The sequence below is a fragment of the Oncorhynchus gorbuscha genome, linkage group LG17, assembly GCF_021184085.1.
Source record: "Oncorhynchus gorbuscha isolate QuinsamMale2020 ecotype Even-year linkage group LG17, OgorEven_v1.0, whole genome shotgun sequence".
Taxonomy (NCBI): Eukaryota; Metazoa; Chordata; class Actinopteri; order Salmoniformes; family Salmonidae; genus Oncorhynchus; species Oncorhynchus gorbuscha.
Window position 1 is genome coordinate 51515696 of NC_060189.1, and position 12722 is coordinate 51528417.

At 41.7% G+C, this 12722-nt stretch overlaps 1 protein-coding gene across 1 annotated transcript; it reads left to right on the plus strand.

Moving 5' to 3' along the window:
• Positions 1-4367: 4367 nt before the first annotated feature.
• Positions 4368-6965, plus strand: LOC124001663 (gastrula zinc finger protein 5-1-like). Its single transcript, XM_046308653.1, has 3 exons — positions 4368-4824; positions 5276-5406; positions 5601-6965. The coding sequence occupies exons 1-3, from the start codon at positions 4536-4538 to the stop codon at positions 6756-6758; spliced, it is 1578 nt and encodes a 525-aa protein (XP_046164609.1). The 5' UTR covers positions 4368-4535; the 3' UTR covers positions 6759-6965.
• Positions 6966-12722: the final 5757 nt, after the last annotated feature.

The following is a 12722-nucleotide window of genomic DNA, read 5'->3' on the forward strand; positions in this document are numbered from 1 at the left end:
ACCAAAGGGAAAGGCAGGAGAGAAGATAAGGGGACATACAGAAAGATCGAGAGAAAGAGAGCGACAGAGACAACGAGAGCAAGAGTAATGAGAATCATTGCCGGAGTAATGCTTGGACCTTTAAATTAGGGCTATTTTCTGGGAATTGTCTAGGTAGTATGTGCCTGATTTTACGACTACAGACAATTATAACTAGGGTTATTTGCGGGGAGTTTGTCATTTTAATAGCTTTGGTTGAGTGGTAGAATTCTTGCCTGCCACATGGGAGGCTCGGGTTTGTTTCCCGGCCTATGCACCAATTGACTAAAATCTGGGTTTCTGTTTGTAATTCAACTATTGGTATTGTTATGCAGGTGAGTGAGGACCCAAAAGCGACTTAACAGAAACTGAGTTTATTAAAGTCCAAACAGGGAAAACATAATCCTCAATCATTACAGGAGATGTCCAAACAGGGAAAACATAAATCCTCTAGTTGTTGAGGAGAATTGCAGGACAAGCGGCAACAGGCTTGCAGGTCCCTTCAGGTAGGCGCGGGCCGTAGCGGACAGAGACACCTGCTCACACGCAGCATCTGAAGATAAGGCAAAACACGACAGGACGGAACAAGGGCACAGCAAACAAGAATCCGACAAGGACAGAGGCAGAAACCGAGAGAGAAATAGAGACCTAATCAGAGGGCAAAATAAGGGACAGGTGTGAGAGAGTAAACAAGGTCGTTAGGAGAATGAGGAACAGCTGGGAGCAGGAACGGAACGAGAGAGAGAGGGATAGAGAGAGAGAAACCTAATACGACCAGCAGGGGGAAACGAAGAGAAGAGAAAGCACAGGGACAAGACATGACAATACAATACATGACAGGTATGTTTTGCCTGGAAAGATATGGTCGTTAGTGAAGGTTTAAGATATAAACTGAACATTTTAATAGCTTGTTTAGTTTAAATTGAAAGACTAATTCATTCAAAAATAATAGCGAGGCGATTTCGATGTAATATGTTGTCTGTTGCCTAAAAGGTCTGCTGAAATAACATATTGAGAATGGAGTCGTATTTAAATAACTGAATCAAAGAAGGGACAGTTACCTAAATCGAATGAATTCTAATAATAAGCGGATAGGTAATTGCGATATTTCGGTGGGCACAACTGTGTTTTGTTATTCTAAAGGGTTGGCTGATCTATTTTATAAATTTGGCAATTTACTCTTATGCTGATGAGACAGCATCAACTTTTTAAAGGTTTGAGATTTGTTAAACAGGATTATTTTCTTCCCAGGATAAATGCATCTAAGGGTAGCGCATGTGCAATTAAGTACATATACACATTGAGGAAGTTTAAAACGAATGATTGGAGGGATTACAATGGAATTATCATTATTATTAGGTTTTGTTTGTAGTTAACTTTTGGGTTTCTGAATCTGTGTAGTATAATGAATGCTGACCAAGTGTTGGTGTTTTTTCTGGGAAAATGAGTGTTTCATTGTCTCTCTTTGGAATGTTTCCTGGGGCTATAATCTTGGAGTGAATGAGAGAGAGGCCATGAACTACCAGGTTGAAAGGGCCTGGCAAATTGTTTGTTATTACCTTAGGGTTTATACATACCCAAACAAAATACACAGTGTATAACTATTTTAGTATTTATTTTATTTGAAATACCGTGTTTGATTCGTGTGTACTATTTATTTTGGGTTTGGTGAAGTTTCCATTTCTCTTAGTGTCAAGGTCTCTTAAAGGGGCACACACACACATGGAATTTTAGAAGTTTTTATTTTCTGAGTTTTAATTATATGTGAATTATATTGATAAAGGAATGTTCTGAGAACCTGGGATATAACATGTAGAAAATGTTTGACGGTTTTTCTTTAATTTGTCTAATATAGTAAGAAACACTTCTTATAATGAATTGTGTGTGTGTGTGTGTGTGTGTGTGTGTGTGTGTGTGTGTGTGTGTGTGTGTGTGTGTGTGTGTGTGTGTGTGTGTGTGTGTGTGTAGAGGGGGTTAAAAAGACTATTCAAATTTTGGTTGACTTTAGAGCTCTCTGAATAAAGAACCAACCTTTTGCCGAAATCTGGGACTTTGCTTAATTCTTATTAACCCTAGCTTTACAACCTAGGGGGAAATTGGTCAAAGCTATAGTGATTGTTATCATCATTGGGATTGAAAATTCTCATGACAATATCCCACCTCGCGATGCAACACTGCCTGGCGTTGGAGCTTTGGGCACTGTTCTAATAGATTCATTTTTGGAGGCGCTGCGCACAAGCATAACAGTTGGTCTAATTTACTCTAAAGTCTACAAAGTGAGACTTTGTCCTTGTGTTTTGCTCACAATGTGGGTTGTTTTTCAATGTTAGTTTGAGTCTGCTGCTTTAACTGATAGCAAAGAGATGCTGTCAACTACTAGTCAGATCGAAAATCAGACACCACTCGAGTGGCCCTGTAACCACGGTAACCGCCCACTTAAAGTGCCAGCTTAACATTTTGGTTAATAAGACTCTGGTTACAAAAAAAGTTAATCAAATTGAGCAATATATACCCAATAATACATTTTTTTGTTTAGAATCATTAAGCACGGTCCTCTGTTATACCAGGATGTGTACTGCGAGCATGCGCTGACCAACTGGCAAGTGTCTTCACTGACATTTTCAACCTCTCCCTGTCCAAATCTGTAATACCGACATGTTTTAAGCAAACCACCATAATCCCTGTGCCCAAGAAGACAAAGGTAACCTGCCTAAATGACTACTGACCCGTAGCACTCATGTCTGTAGTCATGAAGTGCTTTGAATGGCTCACATCTACACCATTATCACAAAAACCCTAGACCCACTCCAATTTGCATACCACCGTAACAGATCCACAGATGATGCAATCTCTATTGCACTCCACACTGCCCTTTCCCACCTGGACAAAAGGAACACCTATGTGAGAATGCTATTCATTGACTACAGATAAGCATTCAACACCATAGTGCCCTCAAAGCTCATCAATAAGCTAAGTACCTTGGGACTAAACACCTCCCTCTGAAATTGGATCCTGGACTTCCTGACGGGCGGTAAGGTTAGGTAACAACACATCCGCCATGCTAATCCTCAACACAGGGGCCTCTCAGCAGTGCGTGCTCAGTCCCCACCTGTACTCTCTGTCCACTCATGACTGCACGGCCAGGCACGACTCCAACACCATCATTAAGTTTGTCAATGACACAACAGTGGTAGACCTGATCACTGACAATGATGAGCCAGCCTATAGGGAGGAGGTCAGAGACCTGGCCGTGTGGTGCCAGGACAACCTCTCCCTCAACGTGATCAAGACAAAGGAGATGATTGTGGACTACAGGAAAAAGAGGACCGAGAACGCCCCCATTCTCATCGACCGGGCTGTAGGGGAGCAAGTTGAGCGCTTCAAGTCCCTTGGTGTCCACATCACCTGCAACCTGGCCAAGAAACTAAAGCAGTACGACACAAACAACAACAGAGTTACACATGGAATAAACAAACATACAGTCAACACAATAGAGAAAAGGCTATATACAGTGTGTGCAAATTAGGTAAGATAAGGGAGGTAATGCAATAAATAGGCCATAGTGGTGGCCAGCCGTGGTGCAGGGCTTTTGACCAGGGTAGGGGTTGCCAGGTGGAAAGCATGGCCAGCCGTAGAAAAATGCTTATTGAAATTTCAATTATTGTGGCTTTGTAGATTGTGACAGTGTTTCCTAGCCTCAGTGCAGTGGGCAACTGGGATGAGGTGCTCTTATTTTCCATGGACTTTAGTGTCCCAGAACTTTTTGGAGTTTGTGCTGCAGGATGCTAATTTCTGTTTGAAAAAGCTAGCCTTTGCTTTCCTAACAGCCTGTGTATATTGGTTCCTAACTTCCCTGAAAAGTTACATATCGCGGGGGCTATTTGATGCTAATGCCGTAATCCACAGGATGTTTTTGTGCTGATCAAGGGCAGTCAGGTCTGGAGTGAACCTGGATGATGAGTTAAGTGTGAGTAGTAGGCCTAGGCCAATACATAGTGATACAAATATGTGCTTCACTCAAGGTTGGCTTCTTCTTAGCATTCATTGCCATGGTTATCAACTGCACCGCAGAATTGGAATGTTAAAAAAAGATGGTGGCAGCTGCATTGAAATACTTGGGTGTGTGAGGTTTTACTACAGAAGAGTTACAACACCGTTGGCTTGGTGTAGGATCAGTTAGGATCAAATTAGTGGAATGGGGTGTTGGTATATAGGTGTAGGGTTGGTTGGTGGTGCAATGTTTTCCTTTATTTTTGTTTAACAAAATGTTACGTGATCGACCACACACTAGGTGGCGGCATGCACAAACAAAATGTGTGAACGCCATGACACCAAAGAATAAGAAGTAAACGGACGTGAACAGTGAGTTTCCACGTTAGTGTTTTTATAGTCGTTATTTAGACGTTTATTAACACACTGGAAATCAAAATATGACGAATTTAACTGCACAGAATCACATAATTCGCGTTGGAGACAGGACTTGATATTATATAGATAACGATAGCGAGCTGCTAACAATGACTAACTGTAACGTTATGGTTTTTCACACTCAAATAGCCTCCATCATGGAGGTGCTAGCTAGTGCAGCCGTGGCAGATGTATGTAAACTTGTAGACGACGACTATGCAGTGTTTCGTTTGGAAATAACTCAAAGCCAAAAAGAAAACAGGACATTGCGGAGGAAACTACAGCTACTAGAATTGAAGGTGGCACGGGAGCGCACAGAGAGGACAATGCAACAGCGCGTCGTCACCAGTCGTCACAGAATTGTCAAGATTCCGGACCGATACAAAGAAATTGCAAGAGGTACATTAAGCCGAGACAACCCCTCTGCGCATGTGTCTTGACGCGTTAACCAGAAATGGGTCTGTTTTTGGGGTCGGATGCAATAATTCCCTTAATTACTTAGCCATCTTGCACAAAGACTATCATATTCTAAACATATTGATTTACTGCATTTCCTATTATTTACTCATTGAAAACAATATGATGCATGAAACAAAATCGATCAATAAATAATATATTGTAATGAAACAGCACGGAGCAGGTCTCGAACCGTCGACCTTCGAGCAGTCCCTGGTTCGAATCCAGGCTGCATCCCATCTGGCCGTAATTGGGAGTCCCATAGGGCGGTGCACAATTGGCCCAGCATCGTCCGGGTTTGGCCGGGGTATGCTATCATTGTAAAGAAGAATTTGTTCTTAACTGACTTGCCTAGTTAAATAAAGGTTACATTTTCCCCCAATCATTTTCTCAGGTGAAGGACATCTCACTGGAGGCCACAGGAGCTTTGTGAAGCCAGTGGGAGACAATACATGGACAGATGACCAACCAATCACTGTTGATGAGGGGAGTGGAACCTCAACCCAGCATGTTATTGTGATAGAGGTTAGTGCAATCGTGTTACATCAGAATTACAGTACATCAAATGTGTTCCGTTTATTTCAGACAGGTCTGCTATTGACTTGCTTACATGTACATACTTATTAATCTGCCAAGGTTGAGCTTGTGCGACTTCCCTATGACATTGTTATCCTATTCAACTCATGTACCGGTAATAACCTCCTCTCTTAATGTGTCAGTCTGCAGATGCCAAGGCTGCAGGTCCTGGGGTGAGAGGAGTGGACCCACAGCACAGCAGAGACATCCAGACTGGTGCGGCTGTAGCAATGGAGGACCCCGCCACCACCCCAGCGCAGCCCAGCTCCCGACACAGCATCACGGAGGTCAGTGGAACGCGGAATGCCATCCTTAGGTCAGAGTCAGAGACTTTAACTGTGACACAAAGGCTTTTGCACAAAGGATCTGACGACAGGTCAGACACAGAGAGACTGGAGAGACTGGGCTGTCCTCCTGCTCCCGGCTCAGAGTATTTACTTTACGGTAACCGAAGCCTGGTTAATTCCCATCGGGACTCAGGTGATGCGTTAGAAACTGGCAATGATCAATCTTGTTCTTACGCTATAGAGATGGACCCTGGCAACATATCCTTAGATTTAGAGACACATGCTGATCCGTCTAGAGGGGACTGGAACCGGTACAGTAGTAGTGTATACTCTGATGGGTGCATAGATAAGAAAGGGGAAGGTCTGGTCGCAGATGAATTGACTGTGAAAGTGGAGGGCGACGTTCCTCCCACATGGAATGCAGCTTGTGCAGGACTCTCACGGGGCAGAGATTTCTTAGATTACAGTTTAGAGACACATCTAAATGTTGTGACCCACTCCCCTTTACACGTGCTCAGGGATCGCGACCCAGTGTCCACGTCCACGTCGATTGCGCCTTGCGATTTACAAGGTCGTGTCCTTTTCGATCAGGTATTGAACTCAAACGACAGGGCTAGAGCCCAGACTCAGGGAGGGGGAACCGCATTAGGCAATAGTAAAGAGAAACGGTTCCTCTGCATGTTCTGTAGCAAAGGCTTCAGCTGCACCCAGAAGGTAGAGATTCACCAGAGGATCCACACAGGGGTGAAACCCTTCAGCTGTACCCAGTGTCACATGCGCTTTGCCCAGGCTGGCCACCTGAAGAGGCACCAGAGGGTCCACACAGGGGTGAAACCCTTCAGCTGTACCCAGTGTCAAATGCGCTTCGCTCAGGCTGGTGACCTGAAGAGGCACCAGAGAGTCCACTCAGGGGAGAAACCCTTCAGCTGCCAGATGTGTGAGAAGAGGTTCTCCCGCCAGCACCAGCTGAAGATGCACCTGAAGGTCCACACAGGAGAGAGGGCATTCTCCTGAAGGCATATATAGATTTGTGTTTAATATTTGAATATTATATTGCATCCAAACATTGTGTAATAAGGCATACATATATATGCGTGGAGTCATGTAGTAACCCAAAAAGTGTTAAACAAATCAAAATATATTTTATATTTGAGATTCTTCAAAGTAGCCACCCTTTGCATTTGACAGCTTTGCACACTCTTGGCATTCTCTCAACCAGCTTCACCTGGAATGCTTTTCCAACAGTCTTGAAGGATTTCCCACATGTGCTGAGCACTTGTTGGCTGCTTTTCCTTCACTCTGCAGTCCAACTCATCCCAAACAATCTTAACTGGGTTGAGGTCGGGTGATTGTGGAGACCAGGTTATCTGATGAAGTACTCCATCACTCTCCTTCTTCGTCAAATAGCCCTTACACAGCCTGGCGGTGTGTTGGGTCATTCTCCTGTTGAAAAACAAATTATAGTTCACACCAGATGGGATGGCGTATCGCTGCAGAATGCTGTGGTAGCCATGCTGGTTAAGTGTGCCTTGAATTAAAAATAAATCAGATAGTGTCACCAGCAAAGCACCATCACACCACCACCTCCATGCTTCACGGTGGGAACTACACATGCGGAGATCATCCATTCATCGACTCTGCGTCTCACAAAGACACGGCAGTTAAAACCAAAAGTCTCAATTTTACTTGGTCTTTTACCAAATAGGGCTATCTTCTGTATACCACCCCTACCTGGTCACAACACAACTGATTGGCTCAAATGCATTAAGAAGGAAAGAAATTTCACAAATTAACTTTTAACAAGCACACCTGTTAATTGAAATGCATTCCATGTGACATCATGAAGCTGGTTGAGAGAATGCAAAGCTGTCGAAGGCAAAGGATGGCTACTTTGAAGAATCTCAAATACAAAATATTTGGATTTGTTTAACACTTTTTTTGGTTACTACATGATTCCATGTGTTACTTCATAGTTCATGTCTTCACTATTATTCTACAATGTAGAAAATAGTAAAAATAAAGAAACCCTGGAATGAGTAGGTGTCCAAACTTTTGACTGGTACTGTATGTATGCATTTATTTATATTTGTTGTGTTATACAGGGCGCATTTGAAAAAGAGACCTAGGTCTCTGTCCTTCCTGTAAAAATAAAGGTTAAATTTAAGAAAAATAAGACAACGTATAGAAAATTGGGTTCCGCTTTAAATGACAATCGGCTTGTAAAAGCTTCATAAATGTGCTACAAATCTATTACCATATGTTATGCTTCATAAAGGGTTCATAAATGTGGCATAACTGTGACAACCACCAATGTCATGTGACATAACGCCCTAACGTGCTTTATTGAGGGTGTCATAATCACCGCTTAATAAAGGCCTTATAAATCATATTATATTGAGGCTTCACAAATCATTTAACCCTGTCATGCATCTTGCTAATTAATTGGACATTGCAAAGGTAATACATTAGGTTCGATTTCCAGGACCACTCATATATAAAATGTATTCATGCACGACTAAGTCGCTTTGAAAAAAAGCATCTGCTAAATTTGACATATATTCCACTAAAACATTTCTAGGATGGCACAACCTCTTTCCCTCTTGGGTGCATAGTCAATATTGGACCTGACCCCAACTTCCCCCCCCAAAATGTTTTTTATTTTTTATTACCCATTTCAGTTTCATTTTTTTTAAATACCAAATTCCGTTTTCTTGTTTTTTTCCTTCTTCCAGGTTTGGGATTAAGCCAAATTCAGGTTTCTCAGTTTTTCACTTCTTTGAAGAAAAGAAAAAAGAAAAAAACGGAATTATCGTTGTTCACAACTATGCTTAAACCACATCAGGGGTTGATTTAAGGTCTGGGAAGATCTAAGTAACTTTATTTTTGTGTAGTTGCCGTTTATTTCAGTGAGCATGCCCTGCACCATTGTTTGGTTAGCAGGTGTTCTGTAGTGCAGTAAGTGCGCACATGTGATAAGATTCGACCACCAATGGAATGAGTGGAGTAAAAGGCCAGCAACACTCAATGTTATTCAGAAATGACACCATATAGAGCATTCGGAAATTTCAGACCCCTTGACTTTCTCCACATTACAGCCTTAATGGATAAAATGTTTTTCCTCATCAATCTACACACAATACCCCATAATGACAAAGCGTAAACGGGTTGTTTTTTTTAATCCAAATTTATTACAATTAAAAAACATACCTTATTTACATTAGTGTTGAGCCCCTTTGCTATGAAAATCGAAATTGAGCTCAGGTTTATCCTGTTTCCATTGATCATCTTTGAGATGTTTCTTCAACTTGATTGGAGTCCACCTGTGGCAAATTCAATTGATTGGACATGATTTGGAAAGGCACACACCGGTCTATATAAGTTCCCACAGTTGACAGTGCATGTCAGAGCTAAAACCAAGCCATGAATTCGAAGTAATTGTCCATAGAGCCCCGAGTCAGGATTGTGTCGAGGCACAGATCTGGGGAAGGGTACCAGTGGCCACCCGGCCAAACTGAGCAGTCGGGGTAGAAAGGCCTTGGTCAGGGAGGTGACCAAAAACCCCATGGTCACTCTGACAAAGCTCCAGAGTTACCTTGTTGGGGTTTGAAGAACCTTCCAGATGGACAAACATCTCTGCAGCACTCCACCAATCAGCCCTTTTATGGTAGAGTGGCCAGACGGAAACAACTCCTCAGTAAAAGGCACATGACAGCCCGCATGGAGTTAGACAAAAGGCACCTGGACTCTCAGACCAAGAGAAACAAAATTCTCTGCTCTGATGAAACCAAGATTGAAATATTTTGCCTGAATGCCAAGCATAACGTCTGGAGGAAACCTGGCACCATCCTTACAGTGAAACATGGTGGTGGCAGCATCATGCTGTGGAGATCTTTTTCAGTGGCTGGGATTGGACTAGTCAGGATCGAGGGAAAGATGAATCGAGCAAAGTACAGAGATCCTTAATGAAACTGCTCCTGCTCCAGAGCGCCCAGGACCTCAGACTGGGGCGAAGGTTCACCTTCAACAGTACAAGGACCCTAAGAACACAGCCAAGACAACGAAGGAATTGCTTCGGGACAAGTCTCTGAATGTCCTTGATTGACCAAGCCAGAGCCCGGACTTGAACCCGATCTAACATCTCTGGAGAGACCTGAAATTAGATGTGCAGTGACGCTCCCCATCCAACTTGACAGAGCTTGAAAGGCTCTGCAGACAAGAATGGGAGAAACTCCCCAAATACAGGTGTGCCAAGCTTGTAGCGCCATACCCAATTAGACTCGAAGCTGTAATCGTTGCCAATGGTACCCTTTACTCAAAGTACTGAGTAAAGGGTCTGAATACTGATGTAAATTTGATATTTCAGTTTTTATTTTTAATAAATGTGCAAACATTTATAAAAAGCTGTTTTTGCTTTGTCGTTATGGGGTATTGTGTGAAGATTGGGGGGAGACAATTTAATCAATTTTAGAATAAGGCTGTAACGTAACAAAATGTGTAAAGTCAAGGGGTCTGAATACTTTTCGAATGCGCTGTTCATTCTACAGTCCCTGAGTATTCTCAACAATTATTTGTGTATTCCATATACAGTGATTCGCATTGGGGGCATTTATTTGACCTTAATGGAAATGTCACTTAAATATGAACAAATAAATAATTGATACATTTTTTAGCCAATTATTTTTCATACGAGTGGTTGACACTTCTATTACATGGGGGACTTTTATTCTGAAAATCTCAAATTCCACGACACGAAAGTACTTTTTTAGTGTTGCTGACATGAGGCGTTCGCAAATCAAATGCCCACTTGTGCTGCCACTAGACAGCGAAAAACTTAATGTATTGTAATTTAGTTTACTACAAACTCAACCTTAAAAAAAAGTTAGTGTTGAGTTAGATTAAATACTGTAGCTCCTTTCTAAATAGTTAATTCAAATCATTGGTGAATTAACAGCAAATGCTACCTATTCGAAATGTAACTAGCTTGCAGGCTCAGCTAAATACAAATCCCCCTATATACAGCGACATCATGAGATTTGTGAATGAAAGAGGAATATAATAATACAAATTGGAGTTTCCCCATCTTCCCATTTAGAGTTTCTGGCAGAGCACAGAAATGCCCTTATCCAGGATGTGTGACAAAAGGCATTTCCTAACGGATCTGCTAACTTTCTTTGTTACATTAAAGGTTGAAACCAACAAGCAGTACCTCCAGCAGGAAGAGAGGCAAGAACCATTTGTCCGCCATCTCACTGACAAGCTACACTATTCACAGCCCTGTGTAATATTCAATGTAATCGCATTATACTTTTTGAAACATGTCTTTTTAATGTGTATTTGTTTTAACTGTTAGTTATAATTCCCAATGTGATATGTATGTGTTATAAATGATCAAAGTGGTCTGACTAAGTACAGCGTCATGCATTATAGCGTCTTTATGGATGTGTAATGAATGAATGACTGACTTTCACTTCAAACTAAGTATTACAGGACACTACATAAAGTGTCAATAAATAGGTTATTTACAGTCTGCTGATTTATGAAGGTTCTCTCATGATCCACAGGTTATTGTATGCTGTGAGAGGTATTTAAAATGGGTTGATTTGACCTGCAAAATGTGTGTGTGTGTCAGAACCAAGAAGATTTGGGAGTAGTCCAACCTGAAATTACCGCACCAGGTATTACTCTAGTGTTCCCATGCTGGAGACCAGGGCTTGATTACAACCTGTTACAATGTAGCCAACATTTTGTGACTGATCTTTTAGTGGGGAAGTGGATGAATGTGTCAAAGACCTGACTGGGCTTAACACCTGCACATATGGCTCATTTTTGTTTTGTGTGTTTGTGTACTGAGGAACATGTAACTTGGTTCCAGAAGAAAGACACTTTCAATGTCTTTCGGTTGGGGGCTTTCATCAAGGTAAGTGTTGGCTATTGCACACACAGCACATACTGTATAAACCTGGGATATCAACCATTCAAAGTTGGCCTTAGTGGGAGTGACCATAGAATTCTATAGGAGTGATCTTACTGAGTATAACATATGTCATCACTAAACAAAGTCATAATTATGGCTAAATCCAGCCCATAAGTGATTTTAAACCTAACCCTAACTAATGAAGGCCAAGTTTGATGCGTTGGTCCACCAGACCTTCCGCACGTTAGGGCGGAAGTGTCTGGGAACGAGATTAGGTGTAACATGACATCCCATTAGAGCATATTGCCATCCTTCAACACAACATGTCACCATTTATAAAGCACATGTTTATATCATTTGACAGTGGGTTATGTCACATGGTTATGCCACATTTATGAACCTTTTATAAATGACATATGGTTATGGATGCTTTTTTGCGTATTTAAACAAATATATATTTAACCTTTATTTCACTAGGCAAGTCAGTTAATTAAGAACAAATTCTTATTTACAATGACGGCCTACCCGGCCAAACCCGGACGACGGTGGGCCAACTGTGCGCCGCCCTATGGGACTCCCAATCACGGCCAGATGTGATGCAGCCTGGATGCGAACTAGGGACAGCAGTGGAGCCTCTTGCACTGAGATGTTGCGCCACTCTGGAGCCCAATGTTGTGCTTATGAAGGCTATAAACTGAACGTAATTTAAAGCGGGACTGTAATATGTATGTCCAATATGAAAAAATAATTGGATTTAAGCTGATTTAAATGGCCGCAAAATGAGCAGCAAATTCCTCTGGGTGTTAACTCTGTGGATTTGAAACTAAAGTGACCCTGAATCAAATGGATCCCCATTTTATTGCATACAGAAAATGATGTAAGGTGCAATAAATGATAGTACACACAAAAAATATTGACCATTTAGGATTGAAAACATAAAATTAAATACAATCAAAATATATTTTAGAAATACTTGTAATTATTGGTTGTATGATAACTATTAATGTACAAAGTAATAGGAAAGGATTCTTATTCTGAAGGATTCCAAAAATCCGTGACCTGGA